This window comes from Puma concolor, chromosome C2, assembly GCF_028749965.1.
Source record: "Puma concolor isolate L17-30 chromosome C2, mPumCon1.1.hap2, whole genome shotgun sequence".
Lineage (NCBI taxonomy): Eukaryota > Metazoa > Chordata > Mammalia > Carnivora > Felidae > Puma > Puma concolor.
The window spans coordinates 88,177,222-88,197,564 of NC_141675.1; the positions used below are offsets into that span (position 1 = coordinate 88,177,222).

At 48.5% G+C, this 20,343-nt stretch overlaps 2 protein-coding genes across 2 annotated transcripts; both read left to right on the plus strand.

Annotated features, from left to right (window-relative positions):
• Positions 1-116: 116 nt before the first annotated feature.
• LOC147577399 (uncharacterized) lies at positions 117-3,029 on the plus strand (the record flags this gene model as incomplete). The annotated part of the gene is made up of 1 exon (XM_086676340.1): positions 117-3,029. A coding segment is annotated over exon 1 (2,913 nt), but the record flags the coding sequence as incomplete, so codon positions are not given.
• Positions 3,020-20,301, plus strand: LOC147577400 (uncharacterized). The gene is made up of 7 exons (XM_086675136.1): positions 3,020-12,696; positions 13,039-13,191; positions 14,450-14,583; positions 15,477-15,641; positions 15,889-16,044; positions 17,007-17,137; positions 18,742-20,301. Exons 1-7 carry the CDS (start codon positions 3,102-3,104, stop codon positions 18,962-18,964), a joined length of 10,557 nt encoding a protein of 3,518 aa, XP_086531262.1. The 5' UTR covers positions 3,020-3,101; the 3' UTR covers positions 18,965-20,301.
• The last annotated feature ends 42 nt before the right edge of the window (positions 20,302-20,343 follow it).

Consider the following 20,343-nt stretch of genomic DNA (forward strand, 5'->3'; position numbering starts at 1 on the left):
CGGTATCAACAGACAGCACTGGAGGAAACACAAAACACACATCACACTCTGAAACAGCAAGTTTTGCCCCAGTCACCTCAACACTCTCAATGTCAACTGGACTAAGAGAACACTCCATGGCACGCTCTTCAGTCACTTCTGCTTCAGAGACAACAGCGTCTTCTCAACGCCACGGGACTCAGACCATGGACACCATCAGGGAATCTCAAACCAGCACTATCTCCGCAGTGATCACATCGACTCCTTCATCATCCCTAAGTGGACACACCCTTACAGAGGGCATCTCACAGGAGACTCCCACCTCTGGGGAAGCAAGGACTTCATCTCCTTCCAGCAGCAGCCACAAACCTTCTGCAACCTCAGAAATGCCCCCGTCAACATCCTCCACAGATGAGACTTCAGCCTCTTCCCATGCAAGCAACTCACATGCAGTGACATCAGAGATTTCCATACCATCGGTATCAACAGACACCACTGGAGGAAACACAAAACACACATCGCACTCTGAAGCAGCAAGTTTTACCCCAGTCACCTCAACACTCTCAATGTCAACTGGACTAAGAGAACACTCCATGGCACACTCTTCAGTCACTTCTGCTTCAGAGACAACAGCGTCTTCTCAAAGCCACAGGACACAGACCAAGGACAGCACCAGAGAATCTCAAAGCAGCACGAGATTGGCAGTGATCACAACAACCCCTTCATCCTCCCTAAATGGACACACCCTTACAGAGAGCACCTCACAGGAGACATCCACCTCTGGGGAAGCAAGGACTTCATCTCCTTCCAGCATCAGCCACAAACCTTCCACAGTGTCAGAAATGCCCATGTCAACAATCTCCACAGGAGACACTTCAGCCTCTTCCAGTACAAGCAACACACATCAAATGACATCAGAGTTCCGCCAATCACCAATCTCCACAGACACCACTGAAGGAAACACAAAACACACATCATACCCTGAAACACCAAATTTTACTGTAGTCACCTCAATACTCTCAAGGACAACTGGAGTAGAGGAACAGTCCACGGCACCCACTTCCATCACTTCTGCTTCAGGGACAACAGCGTCTTCTCAACGCCACGGGACTCAGACCATGGACAGCATCAGGGAATCTCAAACCAGCACTATCTCAGCAGTGATCACATCAACTCCTTCATCATCCCTAAGTGGACACACCCTTACAGAGGGCATCTCACAGGAGACCTCCACTTCTGGGGAAGCACGCACTTCATCTACTTCTAGTGTCAGCCACAAACCTTCCACAGTGTCAGAAATGCCCACGTCAACATCCTCCACAGATGACGCTTCAACCTCCTCCCCTGCAAGCAACTCACATGCAGTGACATCAGAGGTTTCCATACCACCGGTATCAACAGACAGCACTGGAGGAAACACAAAACACACATCACACTCTGAAACAGCAAGTTTTGCCCCAGTCACCTCAACACTCTCAATGTCAACTGGACTAAGAGAACACTCCATGGCACGCTCTTCAGTCACTTCTGCTTCAGAGACAACAGCGTCTTCTCAACGCCACGGGACTCAGACCATGGACACCATCAGGGAATCTCAAACCAGCACTATCTCCGCAGTGATCACATCGACTCCTTCATCATCCCTAAGTGGACACACCCTTACAGAGGGCATCTCACAGGAGACTCCCACCTCTGGGGAAGCAAGGACTTCATCTCCTTCCAGCAGCAGCCACAAACCTTCTGCAACCTCAGAAATGCCCCCGTCAACATCCTCCACAGATGAGACTTCAGCCTCTTCCCATGCAAGCAACTCACATGCAGTGACATCAGAGATTTCCATACCATCGGTATCAACAGACACCACTGGAGGAAACACAAAACACACATCGCACTCTGAAGCAGCAAGTTTTACCCCAGTCACCTCAACACTCTCAATGTCAACTGGACTAAGAGAACACTCCATGGCACGCTCTTCAGTCACTTCTGCTTCAGAGACAACAGCGTCTTCTCAAAGCCACAGGACACAGACCAAGGACAGCACCAGAGAATCTCAAAGCAGCACGAGATTGGCAGTGATCACAACAACCCCTTCATCCTCCCTAAATGGACACACCCTTACAGAGAGCACCTCACAGGAGACATCCACCTCTGGGGAAGCAAGGACTTCATCTCCTTCCAGCATCAGCCACAAACCTTCCACAGTGTCAGAAATGCCCATGTCAACAATCTCCACAGGAGACACTTCAGCCTCTTCCAGTACAAGCAACACACATCAAATGACATCAGAGTTCCGCCAATCACCAATCTCCACAGACACCACTGAAGGAAACACAAAACACACATCATACCCTGAAACACCAAATTTTACTGTAGTCACCTCAATACTCTCAAGGACAACTGGAGTAGAGGAACAGTCCACGGCACCCACTTCCATCACTTCTGCTTCAGGGACAACAGCGTCTTCTCAACGCCACGGGACTCAGACCATGGACAGCATCAGGGAATCTCAAACCAGCACTATCTCAGCAGTGATCACATCAACTCCTTCATCATCCCTAAGTGGACACACCCTTACAGAGGGCATCTCACAGGAGACCTCCACTTCTGGGGAAGCACGCACTTCATCTACTTCTAGTGTCAGCCACAAACCTTCCACAGTGTCAGAAATGCCCACGTCAACATCCTCCACAGATGACGCTTCAACCTCCTCCCCTGCAAGCAACTCACATGCAGTGACATCAGAGGTTTCCATACCACCGGTATCAACAGACAGCACTGGAGGAAACACAAAACACACATCACACTCTGAAACAGCAAGTTTTGCCCCAGTCACCTCAACACTCTCAATGTCAACTGGACTAAGAGAACACTCCATGGCACGCTCTTCAGTCACTTCTGCTTCAGAGACAACAGCGTCTTCTCAACGCCACGGGACTCAGACCATGGACACCATCAGGGAATCTCAAACCAGCACTATCTCCGCAGTGATCACATCGACTCCTTCATCATCCCTAAGTGGACACACCCTTACAGAGGGCATCTCACAGGAGACTCCCACCTCTGGGGAAGCAAGGACTTCATCTCCTTCCAGCAGCAGCCACAAACCTTCTGCAACCTCAGAAATGCCCCCGTCAACATCCTCCACAGATGAGACTTCAGCCTCTTCCCATGCAAGCAACTCACATGCAGTGACATCAGAGATTTCCATACCATCGGTATCAACAGACACCACTGGAGGAAACACAAAACACACATCGCACTCTGAAGCAGCAAGTTTTACCCCAGTCACCTCAACACTCTCAATGTCAACTGGACTAAGAGAACACTCCATGGCACGCTCTTCAGTCACTTCTGCTTCAGAGACAACAGCGTCTTCTCAAAGCCACAGGACACAGACCAAGGACAGCACCAGAGAATCTCAAAGCAGCACGAGATTGGCAGTGATCACAACAACCCCTTCATCCTCCCTAAATGGACACACCCTTACAGAGAGCACCTCACAGGAGACATCCACCTCTGGGGAAGCAAGGACTTCATCTCCTTCCAGCATCAGCCACAAACCTTCCACAGTGTCAGAAATGCCCATGTCAACAATCTCCACAGGAGACACTTCAGCCTCTTCCAGTACAAGCAACACACATCAAATGACATCAGAGTTCCGCCAATCACCAATCTCCACAGACACCACTGAAGGAAACACAAAACACACATCATACCCTGAAACACCAAATTTTACTGTAGTCACCTCAATACTCTCAAGGACAACTGGAGTAGAGGAACAGTCCACGGCACCCACTTCCATCACTTCTGCTTCAGGGACAACAGCGTCTTCTCAACGCCACGGGACTCAGACCATGGACAGCATCAGGGAATCTCAAACCAGCACTATCTCAGCAGTGATCACATCAACTCCTTCATCATCCCTAAGTGGACACACCCTTACAGAGGGCATCTCACAGGAGACCTCCACTTCTGGGGAAGCACGCACTTCATCTACTTCTAGTGTCAGCCACAAACCTTCCACAGTGTCAGAAATGCCCACGTCAACATCCTCCACAGATGACGCTTCAACCTCCTCCCCTGCAAGCAACTCACATGCAGTGACATCAGAGGTTTCCATACCACCGGTATCAACAGACAGCACTGGAGGAAACACAAAACACACATCACACTCTGAAACAGCAAGTTTTGCCCCAGTCACCTCAACACTCTCAATGTCAACTGGACTAAGAGAACACTCCATGGCACGCTCTTCAGTCACTTCTGCTTCAGAGACAACAGCGTCTTCTCAACGCCACGGGACTCAGACCATGGACACCATCAGGGAATCTCAAACCAGCACTATCTCCGCAGTGATCACATCGACTCCTTCATCATCCCTAAGTGGACACACCCTTACAGAGGGCATCTCACAGGAGACTCCCACCTCTGGGGAAGCAAGGACTTCATCTCCTTCCAGCAGCAGCCACAAACCTTCTGCAACCTCAGAAATGCCCCCGTCAACATCCTCCACAGATGAGACTTCAGCCTCTTCCCATGCAAGCAACTCACATGCAGTGACATCAGAGATTTCCATACCATCGGTATCAACAGACACCACTGGAGGAAACACAAAACACACATCGCACTCTGAAGCAGCAAGTTTTACCCCAGTCACCTCAACACTCTCAATGTCAACTGGACTAAGAGAACACTCCATGGCACGCTCTTCAGTCACTTCTGCTTCAGAGACAACAGCGTCTTCTCAAAGCCACAGGACACAGACCAAGGACAGCACCAGAGAATCTCAAAGCAGCACGAGATTGGCAGTGATCACAACAACCCCTTCATCCTCCCTAAATGGACACACCCTTACAGAGAGCACCTCACAGGAGACATCCACCTCTGGGGAAGCAAGGACTTCATCTCCTTCCAGCATCAGCCACAAACCTTCCACAGTGTCAGAAATGCCCATGTCAACAATCTCCACAGGAGACACTTCAGCCTCTTCCAGTACAAGCAACACACATCAAATGACATCAGAGTTCCGCCAATCACCAATCTCCACAGACACCACTGAAGGAAACACAAAACACACATCATACCCTGAAACACCAAATTTTACTGTAGTCACCTCAATACTCTCAAGGACAACTGGAGTAGAGGAACAGTCCACGGCACCCACTTCCATCACTTCTGCTTCAGGGACAACAGCGTCTTCTCAACGCCACGGGACTCAGACCATGGACAGCATCAGGGAATCTCAAACCAGCACTATCTCAGCAGTGATCACATCAACTCCTTCATCATCCCTAAGTGGACACACCCTTACAGAGGGCATCTCACAGGAGACCTCCACTTCTGGGGAAGCACGCACTTCATCTACTTCTAGTGTCAGCCACAAACCTTCCACAGTGTCAGAAATGCCCACGTCAACATCCTCCACAGATGACGCTTCAACCTCCTCCCCTGCAAGCAACTCACATGCAGTGACATCAGAGGTTTCCATACCACCGGTATCAACAGACAGCACTGGAGGAAACACAAAACACACATCACACTCTGAAACAGCAAGTTTTGCCCCAGTCACCTCAACACTCTCAATGTCAACTGGACTAAGAGAACACTCCATGGCACGCTCTTCAGTCACTTCTGCTTCAGAGACAACAGCGTCTTCTCAACGCCACGGGACTCAGACCATGGACACCATCAGGGAATCTCAAACCAGCACTATCTCCGCAGTGATCACATCGACTCCTTCATCATCCCTAAGTGGACACACCCTTACAGAGGGCATCTCACAGGAGACTCCCACCTCTGGGGAAGCAAGGACTTCATCTCCTTCCAGCAGCAGCCACAAACCTTCTGCAACCTCAGAAATGCCCCCGTCAACATCCTCCACAGATGAGACTTCAGCCTCTTCCCATGCAAGCAACTCACATGCAGTGACATCAGAGATTTCCATACCATCGGTATCAACAGACACCACTGGAGGAAACACAAAACACACATCGCACTCTGAAGCAGCAAGTTTTACCCCAGTCACCTCAACACTCTCAATGTCAACTGGACTAAGAGAACACTCCATGGCACGCTCTTCAGTCACTTCTGCTTCAGAGACAACAGCGTCTTCTCAAAGCCACAGGACACAGACCAAGGACAGCACCAGAGAATCTCAAAGCAGCACGAGATTGGCAGTGATCACAACAACCCCTTCATCCTCCCTAAATGGACACACCCTTACAGAGAGCACCTCACAGGAGACATCCACCTCTGGGGAAGCAAGGACTTCATCTCCTTCCAGCATCAGCCACAAACCTTCCACAGTGTCAGAAATGCCCATGTCAACAATCTCCACAGGAGACACTTCAGCCTCTTCCAGTACAAGCAACACACATCAAATGACATCAGAGTTCCGCCAATCACCAATCTCCACAGACACCACTGAAGGAAACACAAAACACACATCATACCCTGAAACACCAAATTTTACTGTAGTCACCTCAATACTCTCAAGGACAACTGGAGTAGAGGAACAGTCCACGGCACCCACTTCCATCACTTCTGCTTCAGGGACAACAGCGTCTTCTCAACGCCACGGGACTCAGACCATGGACAGCATCAGGGAATCTCAAACCAGCACTATCTCAGCAGTGATCACATCAACTCCTTCATCATCCCTAAGTGGACACACCCTTACAGAGGGCATCTCACAGGAGACCTCCACTTCTGGGGAAGCACGCACTTCATCTACTTCTAGTGTCAGCCACAAACCTTCCACAGTGTCAGAAATGCCCACGTCAACATCCTCCACAGATGACGCTTCAACCTCCTCCCCTGCAAGCAACTCACATGCAGTGACATCAGAGGTTTCCATACCACCGGTATCAACAGACAGCACTGGAGGAAACACAAAACACACATCACACTCTGAAACAGCAAGTTTTGCCCCAGTCACCTCAACACTCTCAATGTCAACTGGACTAAGAGAACACTCCATGGCACGCTCTTCAGTCACTTCTGCTTCAGAGACAACAGCGTCTTCTCAACGCCACGGGACTCAGACCATGGACACCATCAGGGAATCTCAAACCAGCACTATCTCCGCAGTGATCACATCGACTCCTTCATCATCCCTAAGTGGACACACCCTTACAGAGGGCATCTCACAGGAGACTCCCACCTCTGGGGAAGCAAGGACTTCATCTCCTTCCAGCAGCAGCCACAAACCTTCTGCAACCTCAGAAATGCCCCCGTCAACATCCTCCACAGATGAGACTTCAGCCTCTTCCCATGCAAGCAACTCACATGCAGTGACATCAGAGATTTCCATACCATCGGTATCAACAGACACCACTGGAGGAAACACAAAACACACATCGCACTCTGAAGCAGCAAGTTTTACCCCAGTCACCTCAACACTCTCAATGTCAACTGGACTAAGAGAACACTCCATGGCACGCTCTTCAGTCACTTCTGCTTCAGAGACAACAGCGTCTTCTCAAAGCCACAGGACACAGACCAAGGACAGCACCAGAGAATCTCAAAGCAGCACGAGATTGGCAGTGATCACAACAACCCCTTCATCCTCCCTAAATGGACACACCCTTACAGAGAGCACCTCACAGGAGACATCCACCTCTGGGGAAGCAAGGACTTCATCTCCTTCCAGCATCAGCCACAAACCTTCCACAGTGTCAGAAATGCCCATGTCAACAATCTCCACAGGAGACACTTCAGCCTCTTCCAGTACAAGCAACACACATCAAATGACATCAGAGTTCCGCCAATCACCAATCTCCACAGACACCACTGAAGGAAACACAAAACACACATCATACCCTGAAACACCAAATTTTACTGTAGTCACCTCAATACTCTCAAGGACAACTGGAGTAGAGGAACAGTCCACGGCACCCACTTCCATCACTTCTGCTTCAGGGACAACAGCGTCTTCTCAACGCCACGGGACTCAGACCATGGACAGCATCAGGGAATCTCAAACCAGCACTATCTCAGCAGTGATCACATCAACTCCTTCATCATCCCTAAGTGGACACACCCTTACAGAGGGCATCTCACAGGAGACCTCCACTTCTGGGGAAGCACGCACTTCATCTACTTCTAGTGTCAGCCACAAACCTTCCACAGTGTCAGAAATGCCCACGTCAACATCCTCCACAGATGACGCTTCAACCTCCTCCCCTGCAAGCAACTCACATGCAGTGACATCAGAGGTTTCCATACCACCGGTATCAACAGACAGCACTGGAGGAAACACAAAACACACATCACACTCTGAAACAGCAAGTTTTGCCCCAGTCACCTCAACACTCTCAATGTCAACTGGACTAAGAGAACACTCCATGGCACGCTCTTCAGTCACTTCTGCTTCAGAGACAACAGCGTCTTCTCAACGCCACGGGACTCAGACCATGGACACCATCAGGGAATCTCAAACCAGCACTATCTCCGCAGTGATCACATCGACTCCTTCATCATCCCTAAGTGGACACACCCTTACAGAGGGCATCTCACAGGAGACTCCCACCTCTGGGGAAGCAAGGACTTCATCTCCTTCCAGCAGCAGCCACAAACCTTCTGCAACCTCAGAAATGCCCCCGTCAACATCCTCCACAGATGAGACTTCAGCCTCTTCCCATGCAAGCAACTCACATGCAGTGACATCAGAGATTTCCATACCATCGGTATCAACAGACACCACTGGAGGAAACACAAAACACACATCGCACTCTGAAGCAGCAAGTTTTACCCCAGTCACCTCAACACTCTCAATGTCAACTGGACTAAGAGAACACTCCATGGCACGCTCTTCAGTCACTTCTGCTTCAGAGACAACAGCGTCTTCTCAAAGCCACAGGACACAGACCAAGGACAGCACCAGAGAATCTCAAAGCAGCACGAGATTGGCAGTGATCACAACAACCCCTTCATCCTCCCTAAATGGACACACCCTTACAGAGAGCACCTCACAGGAGACATCCACCTCTGGGGAAGCAAGGACTTCATCTCCTTCCAGCATCAGCCACAAACCTTCCACAGTGTCAGAAATGCCCATGTCAACAATCTCCACAGGAGACACTTCAGCCTCTTCCAGTACAAGCAACACACATCAAATGACATCAGAGTTCCGCCAATCACCAATCTCCACAGACACCACTGAAGGAAACACAAAACACACATCATACCCTGAAACACCAAATTTTACTGTAGTCACCTCAATACTCTCAAGGACAGCTGGAGTAGAAGAACAGTCCACGGCACCCTCTTCCATCACTTCTACCCCAGAGACATCAGCATCTTCTCAAAGTTATAGGACTCAAACCATGGAGACCATCAGGGAATCTCAAACCAGCACTATCTCAGCAGTGATCACATCAACTCTTTCACTGCCCATAAGTGGACACACCCTTACAGAAAGCATCTCACAGGAGACATCCACCCCTGAGAATGCAAGCACTTCATCTCCTTCCAGCGTCAGCCACAAACCTTCGGCAACCTCAGAAATGCCCCTGTCAACATCCTCCACAGATGACACTCCAGCCTCTTCCCATGCAAGCAACTCACATTCAGTGACATCAGAGGTTTCCATAACACCAGCATCAACAGACACCACTGTAGGATACACAAAACATACAACACACCCTGAAATAGGAAGTTTTACTCCAGTCACCTCAACACTGTCAAGGACAACTGGAGTAGAAGGACACACAACACACTCCTCTTGCAATACTTCTACTGCAGAGGTGACAGCATCTTCTCATGACTACAGGACTCAGAGCACGGAGACCAGCAGAGAATCTCAAACCAACACTACATCAGTCTTCCTCACCTCAACTCCTTCATCTTCCCTAAATGGAGACACTCTTACAGAGATCGTCTCACAGGAGATATCCACCTCTAGGAAAGAAAGCACCCTATCCTCTTCTAGTGTCAGCATTGCACCTCTAACAACATCAGTTTTATTGACAGTACCAACCTCAACAGATACCACTGTAGGTAATGGAAAGGACACATCAACTCCTATTACTAGAACTGTTATTCCAGTCCCTTCAACAGTACCCATGAAAAGTGGACTAGAAGTACAATCAATTGCAATCTTTTCCAGCACATCTACTCCAGGAACATCAGCATCTACCCAGAATTACCAGACTCCAAGCATAGAGACCACCAGAGAATCTGAATTCAGTGAAATTACATCAGCAACCACATCAGCTCTTTTATCTTTACCCAGTGGACATACTCTTTCAGGGAGAATTCCTCCGGCAATATCTCCTTCAGGTGAAGCAATCACTTCACCTACTTCCAGTGACAGTAAAACACCTTTGATGACATCAGAGACATTGACAGCCTCAACTTCAATAGACACTACTGTGGAAAATTCAGGAGATACATCCCTACCTGTAACTCGTAGTTTTCCTCCATTCATTCCTAATGTTTCTACAACATGGCAGTCAGCAATACAACCAACACCACTGTCTATCAGTACTCTAGCTCCAAAAACATCTACAGTTTTCCATACCCACGCAGACACAGAGACAGCAGGATGGCCTCATTCCAGCAGTTCAATGTCATTCATTCCAGATAAAACAACATTCACTTCCTCATCCTTCAGTGATAGCAGTCACACAACTCAGTCACAAAAAGAACTGTTTTCAACACCAATGGCTTCCACTATACTGGTTACAGAAAGTTCATCTTCTTCAATAGCTAGCAGTATTTCTTGGGTTACCTCTACAGTCTCAACAGTAGATGAAGAAGTGCCAACCCCACACTCCTATCTAAGCACATCTCCTCAGGAAACAACAGTGGCAATTTCCAAGACTCACTGGACACAAGGCATAGGGACCACTGGAGACATTCATGTCAGCAGAAGCTCCAATGTAACCCAAACCATCAAAACAGTTACATCTGCATCTCCTTCATCCTTACTAAGTGAACACACATCTCAACAAACTATAACAGCAAGCCCAGCAAGGCAGTCAACACCACTCTCTAGCAGCACCTCTTCTCAAGAATCATCAGTTGTTTCCCAGATAGGTCATACTCAAGGTCCACGGACCACACAAGAATCCCAAATCACAAGTTTAATCTTCCCCATGACAGACACAATCAAGACAGTCACATCTGCAACTTCTCCTTTCAAATCAAGTGGACATTTGCCCTCAGAAAATGTTCCTCAGGATACACCCACCACAAGTGAAGTTACAACCTTCACACCAGCACCCTCAAGGGACAGCCACACAACTCAGGTCGCTACCACTACCACAGAACTATGGACATCACCAACCAGTGCTGACACCAGCCCGGGAACATTAAGAGGCACATCACTTTCCATTAAAAGCACCACTTTTCAGAGCTCTGTAGTTTCAACAACACTAGACCCAAGAGGACAATCAACATCCCCTACTTCTAGTGCTTCACCTGACACATCAGCCATTTCCCAAACCCACCAGACACAAAGCACAGTGACCACTGGAGAACCACATACCAACACACCAGCCTCCTTGGTAACAGATACCACCTTTTTGGCAGACACCATCTTGGTGGGCACAGCTACAGCTTCTTCATCTACAGCAAGCAGCCAAACAACTTTAGGAAGTGCTTTCCCGGGAATATCCACCTCAGATAAGATCAAGAGTTTCTCAACAACTTTCTCCAGGGAAAACCACATAACTCAATCAAAAACTGAATTGTTGTCCTCTGCAGCAAGTCATGACACTACTCCAGGAACCATGGAATTGGTGTCCATTATTGTCCCCAACACCTCTCAAGAAATATCAGCTGTTTCCCAGAAGGCTCAGACTCAAATTATAGGAAGCACCAGAGGATCTGAAGCCATAAGCTCAGTCTCCCAGGTGACTGACACCTTCTCAACAGTTACACCTCCACCTCCTTCATCTACACCAAATGTGCGCATGTTACCAAAAATCACTGCCCACACTCTGTCATCTTCAGACACCAGCACAACACTTATCTCCAACCCAGTCAGAGACAGCCACAGAACCCAAACAGCAATGCCAACTTTGTTATCTGGGGCAACTGAAGGGCCGACTACTGTTGTCTCTACCACCCTGAGTGATGTAGCCTCTCATTCTCCTTCTACAGTTTTGGTCACAAGTGAAGTCCAGAGAACAGCTCCAAGCTCAGCCCTCCATAAAAACATGACTGCAGTGACCATTTCCCCTATGGGTTCTGTCAGTAACTCCATGACAAATACCATGCAAGTCCCAACTTCCTCAGTGGGTGAGTCAAGCTCACCCATTTCTGAGCATCCTGCAACTGTTCAAACAGTAGCCTCTACTACTAACCCTACTACAAGGCCAATGTATATGAGTTCTAAGAGTAATCATAACAGTGTTGCTGGATCCATACCAACTTTGTCATTTCAACCTACAACATATTCTTCAATCAAGACCACTCCTGATACTTCTTCAGTGTCTAAGTATTCTAAGAGTCCATTGCCTACTCTACAGCCATCCACAGACTATGCTTTCTCTGACTTTACTTCCTCTGGTAATATGGGCACAGCTCAGACCATATCAAGTTTCTATATTTCAACCAGTGACTCTTCATTCTCTCAATCAGCCCCTGACCCCGCAGTCACCTGGAGCTCCACCACTCTATTCACAGGGCACTCTGCTCCTCTGTCTGTTACCAGCACTTTCCCAGCATCCACTGTATCCTCAAGCTCCATTGTGAAGACTCAGACACCAGGTAGGTGGGGATTCCAGTATCTCGGTCTCTTACAGTGGCCCCATTGGCTCAATTCAGCCTAGAGTGCTTGAGAGAGATGGTGAGTTGACACTACCAGGCTGGCATTGAGGAGAGGTCCACAAGAAGATGAGGTGAGTGGGGGTGTGGTGAGTGACAGGCTCACCATTCCCTCTGTCCCAAGTAGACAATTGTTTATGCTCACGGAGTGATTTGGTTATGACCAAAAGACATAAAAGAGACTTTCTAGCTGTCTCTTCCAGCTCCTGAAGTCTGTGACTCTCTTTGACTCTGCTACTTTCCGACTATAAGACCTACTCCAGTTTTCTCTCCCTGCATGCCCAGGAGCAATCACAACTTCACTGAGGACAGGCAGCCAGAGAAGCACAACAACATCACTACCACCAACAACCTCCCAGACCCTTACAACGTCCATTCCCAGCACATCTACAAGCAAACACTCAACTGCTGTCCCAGTCCCTATCAAGCCCAAGAAAGGTAAGTGATTCTGTAGACCTGGGGCCCCTCTACCTTGGGTTGGAGAGGATTGAGTTAGATGTAGATGCTGTAGTTGTGGCAGCCTGATTGGATCTACCAGTGAGGACCCTTGTGGGTAGCTGGGGGAGCCAGTTCTGTGGATACCTCTACTGTCTCATCTGGGCCATGGGAAGTCCAGCTGTTCCCCATCTCCACTTTAGAAGGGTGATGTAACTGAATACTCAGTCTCAGCCTGCTTGCTCATGGACTACCCTCTCAGGTTGTGAGCTCTCACAGGGGACAATGAGACAGCATCAGAGCTGGGTGTTGAGGGCTGGCTTTGTACATAGCACTGGGCGAAGAGGTGGAAATAGAGAAATGATTAAGATGCTGTTCAGTAAGAGATAGATCTGATGCCTGGATAGGTGCAATTAGAGGAATAAATGCAGGGTATTAGACACACAATGGAAGACCTCTAGGGGGCATTCAGGTGTGCTTAAGGTGAAGAGGAGGCTTCCTGGAAAGAATGAATAGGAGTTGGGGAAGGGGAAGTGTCCCAAGCAGACAGGAGGCTTGAACAGCTTGAATAAAGGTGTAAACATGAAAAGTAGTCCCAGTGTCGCACAGGGAGGAGATCCCAAAGCACTTGGAGATGCTGGAAGCAAAGTGAAGAGTGTTGAGAAATGGGGCTTCCATGTGAGGGACCAAGGAAGACATGGCTAGATTTGTATTTCTGAATGATGCTATGTTGGTTGGAGCATTGAATGAATTTGGAGGAGGCCAGGAAAGATGTATACAGACTGTTGCGGTATTCCAAGCAAACCAGGGGAGGACTGCCAGGAAAGAAAGGAGGAGAGCCATTTGAGAAATAGTTAGGGCAAGGTTTCTCAAACTAGAGCCCAAGTACTTCTAAGGAGTCCGAGGACAAATTCTGGGGGGTCTTCCAGTTTATCTAGAGAAATACCATCTTGGGAAATAAGTCTCATTCTACAAAATGGTATTTCAATTATTCATCTTCACAACATTGGAGGAGTTTTATCTTTGAATCCTTGAAGGAATAATTTGTTGGTATTCTGATAGCAGGACCTGTTTGGAAATGGATGAGAGTACCCACCGAAGGGGTAAAATGAAGAGATGGGTTAAATGCAAGTGGCGACGGGGAGAGAGGAGTCTTTGATGGCTCCCAGTTGTGTGGAGGAGAAGCTTGGGGAAGCTCTCTGTCAGCCCTAAAGAAGTCAAGGCCCATGAGAACTTCCTGCTCTTCTTTGTACTGGCCCAGGTGTTTCCCTCTTTCCCTATGGACCAAGCGTTGGAGATCAGGAGTTTGTCAGGAGGACTGTGGACTTCACCTCACCACTCTTCAAGCCCCAGATTGGCTTCCCTCTTGGCTCTTCTCTCCGGGATTACCTCTATGTGAGTCTGCAGCTGCAGCCCAAAGGGCAGGACATGTGACCTGCTTTTCTCTCTAGGGCTAGGAGATGGCCTGTGACAATGACCATGGCAGAAAGGAAGGGGGAATGCAACAAGCAACACCTACTAGGCACCTACTGTGTCCCTGCCACTGGCTCAGTTTGCATTCACATTCTTTAATGTCACAGTGCCAGCTGAGGAAGACTGGGAACTAGGCGAGGCTCCCGCTACCCTCATGGACAAAAGCGTCTTCACATCAGTATAGAGATCTTGGGGTCCAATAAGCTCTCCACTATTTTCAGGGGACCTTTTTATGAGTAGGAAGCTCTACTTGGGAAACAACCTTTTGATGCTGTTTACATTTTCTATAATTATTTCCTGGTTCCTCAGTCCAAGTTCCCCATAGCTTCTGGAAGAGAGTTGGAATGCTAGTCATGGCCCCTGCAGCGTTCAGGGGTGGGTGTGGGGAGCTGAGGCAGGACATGTTAAGATAGGGCAACACAGCGATGGGAGTGAAAGTAGCAATACTCTTGGCCCCATCTGATGTGGATGGAGCTTCAGGATGGGGCTGAGGAGATTCACCCAGAGGTCTCTATTCTCTGATGGGCCCATGTATAGGTGGGGTCAGCCACTGAAGCAGGGCAAAACATACCATGTCAGGAAGGACTTAGAACAAAGGAGTGTCCTGCAGGTTATGAGCATTTGAGTGTGAACTATGTAAAGTGGGCTCTCCCAGCAGGCGGGGAGATGAATGTATGACCTTGTAGAGGTTGTTGACATCTCTAAAGTTCTACCCAGAACTTGGGGGTCACACTTCTGAGGAGCTTGCCCAAGGCTGGGACATTTCCTTCCTGACTCCCTCCTTGAATACTAATCAGAAGAGCCTTTGTGTCCAGTTCACAGATAATGGCCAGATCATTTTCCCGGAGTCAGAGTACCAGATTTTCTCCTACCCCAATCCTCCCCTTAGAGGCTTCACAGGCTGGGACCCTGTGGCCCTGGTGGCTCCATTCTGGGATGATGCTGATTTTTCCAGCAGCCATGGAACCATATTTTACCAGGTAAGCCTTTCAGACTCCAGCATTCGGGATCCCTCAGCAGCCAGCAAGGATAGACAAAGGGCTATGCTGAGGGTGTGCAAGTGTTACTGCTGTCAGAGCCTGGGCTCGGTGTGGGCAGAGAGTGATGCTTAAATATGAGGGGAAACTGCAGGACTGTTACACAGACTCAGGAATACCCTATCACAACCATGAGAAGACCTGCAGTTGGTACCCTCATTTCCTTGTCTTTTCTGCCTTCCTTTCCTAGGAATATGAGACACTCTATAATGAACACAACCTGCTAGTCTGGCAGGTGGAGTCTTGGATTAAAAAGTTCGCACACATCCGGAACTACAAAGCCAGGTGGACCCTAAAGGTCACATGGGTCAGTGCCCCTGCCTATCCTGCCCAGTGGACCTTTGGGGTGAGTGGACCAATGAATAGCTCCCTGAGAACCATTTGGAAGCCAGATATCCTAGAGTGCTAGGCAGGGGACATTCTTCTAACTTCCTCTCTGATTTAAGGACACATTGCTGATTATAGCACCATTTCACCCCCACCCTGTTTGCTGAGCACTCACCTAATACTCCTTGGGTTGAAACATTGGCAATGGAATTTTTGCCAGCTGTTGGCAATTTATATGGCTCAACCTGATATTATTATCCACATTTTAGAGATGAGGAAGATGATGGTTAGAGAGGTTAAGCAACCTGCTCAAGGTCACCCAGCTGGCAAATGACAAAACCAGGCTTGGAACTGAGGTTTTTCTGGACTTCCAACTCTGGCTTTCAGCTGCAAGGCCATCCTATGGAAATGGTTGCACCACACAGTGTCCTTGCTCTTCCTTCTGGGGACTCAGCTCTTATAGTCCTTGTGTGTGATCTAAAGTCACTCATTTCTTCATTGGTTCAACAAGTTCATTGGTTACCTACTTTGTACAAGCACAGTGCTTCGCATCTGCCTTCAGAGAACCTCCAGTCTCACCTGCTGTCATCCGTCTACAATATTTAGGTTAAGGGGACATTTGGACAATGTCCTTAAAAATATCCCAGGGAAACTAAATAGGCCTCTCTCAGCTCTCTGGGGTCATGGCTACTCTTTCTGAGGCCTGAGGCTTTCTCACACAGTCTTCTAACTGGATCCTAAACCAGAGCCCTTTATTGCCCCTCCCTGGACAGAAGTCATAAAGCAGGCAAATCCACCATAGAAGGGGCTTTGACACCCAGGGTGAAAGCTGCCCTACACCATCCCTAACTTGCTCTGGGTAGGCCAGGAAAAGATGATGTGGGTGCCTGGGCAGGGGTGTGGGGAGTGAGATGGGACATCAGGAAGGAGACCCCAGATCTCTCACAGGCATCCCTATGTTTGTCTCCAATCAACCTCCAGACCAACACCTACCAGGCCATCCTCTCCACAGACGGGAGCAGGTCCTACGCCCTGTTTCTCTACCAAAGTGGTGGTATGCAGTGGGATGTGACCCAGCGCCCAGGCAACCCAGTCCTCATGGGCTTCTCCAGGTAGGACACGGACAGTCAGCACTGAGTAGAAAATAGGAAGTGGTGCAGGGCAGGGATTTTGCTGTGCACCCACCCCCACCCCCCAGGACAGGCATGAAGCCTCCTTACTCTTGCTTCTGACTCACCTACTCTGCCTCCTGCTTCTTGCTATTTCAAATTAAAAGATACCCATTCACTTGGCCATTCTCTTTCCCATCCCAGTCCCCACACATTGTAATAATTCCCAGAGCTTTGACTTCTCTGATATCTATGGACATTAGACAACCTCTCTTGACTTCTCAAATATCCCAATAGTAACAGCCAACATTCATTACACTATTCATTTGATTATCACAAAAACCGCATGAAGGAGATACTCTTTGTTACCCATTCCGCAAGTAAGAAAACTGAGGTAAAAATAGGTCAGTAATTGCCCAAAGTCACAGAGCTCGGAAGCAGCAAAGAAGGAACTGGAACCCAGACATTTGAAGCTGAAATCTGCCTTCCTGACTTCTGGTGGGCTGAGAATTAGCCCCTCACCCAAGGCACCAACAGTTTGTGTGGGGTCAGTGGGAAAGACAGAGAGTGGGGGCATGGGGCTGTGGATTCCTCTGTATGAAGGTGACTCGATCTCTGGCAACAGTTCTCAACCACAGCATTTCCAGATGCTGGTGTGTGCAATCAATTGTGAAGGTCACGTGTAATTTGCTACCGGTAATTGCTGCAAATTCTCTGAGATCGTGTTCAGGGTTGCCCCTATAATTACATTGCTTTCACTTGCTTTCTGATGTGCTGTAAAAGAGAAAAGAGTGGAATTATCCAAGTAGCTAGGGATTTCACACCCTCCTGAGTAGCCCATGGTATGTGTCACACCTGCATGCCTCACCTCACCTGTGTCAGAGAGGAAGCAAGGTGAGGAGTCACTGCTCTGAGGCATGCACCCAGAGTGAGGCTACAAACTCCACTCTAGGATTTCCCTTTTCCTGGAGCAGTGCTGTGAGCCTCAACACCAAGGGTGGTACACCCATTGCATCAGATCCTCACTCAGTTCTGAGGGATCTACAGATGTTACAGCATTTAATCCTCACAATACTGTGAGGTGGATGCTACTGTTGTCTCTTTCCTACCAATGTAAAACCTACAGATCCAAGAGGTTAAGTAACTTGCTCATGGCAACCATGTTACTAAGGGCTGGAATCGGGCACTGAATCCATGCTTGTCTAAATGCAGAGACTGGCTTTTAGCCCTCACCATGTACTGTCCCCTACACAGCCCTCTGTCCCATCCCCAGTTGAAGGGAAACTAATCAGAAGGAGGCCTGAACTCTGTTGTTTTCACACCCCTGTCTCATAACCAACTTCTTATAGTTAGCAACCAGATGTAGAATAGATTAGGGTCATCCCACCCTTCACCCCCCATCTCTGCCCTCTCCTGCCTGCTGCTGGGAGTCAGTGATGCTGGCTGACTGATGAACTGACTTCATAACTGACTGACAAGCTGATATCTAATAATTAGCTGGGCCGAGTGACTGTCTTTCCAACTGACTGGAGGAATGTATAACTTGCCGACTGAGAGGAAAGACCCTGGGAGTGACAGAGACCTGAAATTCTTTCCTTTGCCTGCAGTGGAGATGGGTATTTTGAAAACAGCCCACTGACATTCCAGCCAGTGTGGGAGAAGTATCATCCAGACCAATTCCTGAATTCCAACTCAGGTAAAAGCACCACTTCTCCACACATGAGCTGGACTCAAGTCCTTCTGTCCTCAACTCCAGGTGTCATGACAGTCCTAGAGAGGCAGCTCTGTAGCGTCTCCACCATCCCAAAGGGTGTCCCCGGCATCATCTGACCCCCAAGTGTAATCAGGACTTGGCACTACCCAAGGCACAGCTGGTACCTTCTGCACCCTCATGTAGTACAGTCTCAATTGGAGCTATATGTCTTTTCCCTGGGATGAGGCAAACCCAGGTCTCTCAGTGGGGCCCAGAGCCTGGGAGTGAGGACAGGGTCATGGCAGGAGGTGGGGATGTGAATGGGCACTGAGGACGATACTCTAAGTGTCCTGTCCCGGAGCTGGAATGAGAATCCCGATGAGATCCCTTGAGGGAATCTACCAAGAGGAGTTCTAGAGGTCTGACATTCTTTCAGTCATCATTTATTGAGCACCCACTGTGTGCTGGATGCTGTGCTAAGAGTCAGGAATATGAAGGGGAAAAAAAAAGGAAAAAGACTATGTTTGCTCTTTTTTTTAATTTTTTTTAATGTTTATTTATTTTTGACACAGAGAGAGACAGAGCATGAATGGGGGAGGGGCAGAGAGAGAGGGAGACACAGAATCGGAAGCAGGCTCCAGGCTCTGAGCCATCAGCCCAGAGCCCAAAGCGGTGCTCGAACTAACGGACCAGGAGATCCTGACCTGAGCCAAAGTCAGACGCTTAACCGACTAAGTCACCCAGGCACCCCCATGTTTGCTCTTAAATAGCTCTCACTCTGGTAAGAGGGCCAGTACTTCAGCATCAGGAGTCCCCATGGGACATGAATCGATATACTGTCCAGCGACCCCAAAGGGAAAGAAATTATAGTTTCCAAAATGTGAGTAGAATGAAGGACATTTTAGCATTAGAAATCAGCCATGTAGATTATGAAGTATAAATCTACTTCCATTTGTTCTGTGGCAAACTTGTGGTAAACAGAAGCTAAGTGGAATCATGGGTGCCATCTTGTGGAGATTCAGGCCCTCCTATCAAGATGCATCCACTTGAGACCTTGTGTGTGTGTGTGTGTGTGTGTGTGTGTGTGTGTGTGTGTGTGTGTGTTTGTGTGTGTTAGAGGGAGTATCTGATTTGTTTCCCATGATATCAGGCCATCGTGGAGAAGATCCATGAATAGAAAATCATAAACAATAATTATTTTCTTCAAAACCTTAACAAATTGTAGTTATCTTGATAATTTCTTCTTTTATGTGGGAACAGGGTCAAAATCTAATACATTATGTCCTGTTGTGTCTTACTGGATCCTGGAACCCCTTCTCACTCATGGCTATTGCAGTGGACAGTATGTAACTTACAGTTAAAGGTCAACTTAAATTCAAACCCCTGTCAAGGTTTCTTCTCCCAGCTACTTCTCCTTTCCGAGGATGGCATCTGGGCACAGTGGAAGCCTCCTCAGCCTCATGGTGCTGGAGTAAGCCCCTGCTTTGCATATCAACTTCTCTGTGGCTCCCCAGCT

Bases quoted from the DNA above. Each gene is read 5' to 3' on its own strand.
- LOC147577400 (XM_086675136.1), top strand. From the start codon at position 3,102: ATGCCCCCGTCAACATCCTCCACAGATGAGACTTCAGCCTCTTCCCAT. The intron at 13,192-14,449 runs GTAAGTGATTCT...GTACTGGCCCAG, and splicing joins CCCTATCAAGCCCAAGAAAG to GTGTTTCCCTCTTTCCCTAT. The intron at 16,045-17,006 runs GTGAGTGGACCA...ATCAACCTCCAG, and splicing joins CTGCCCAGTGGACCTTTGGG to ACCAACACCTACCAGGCCAT.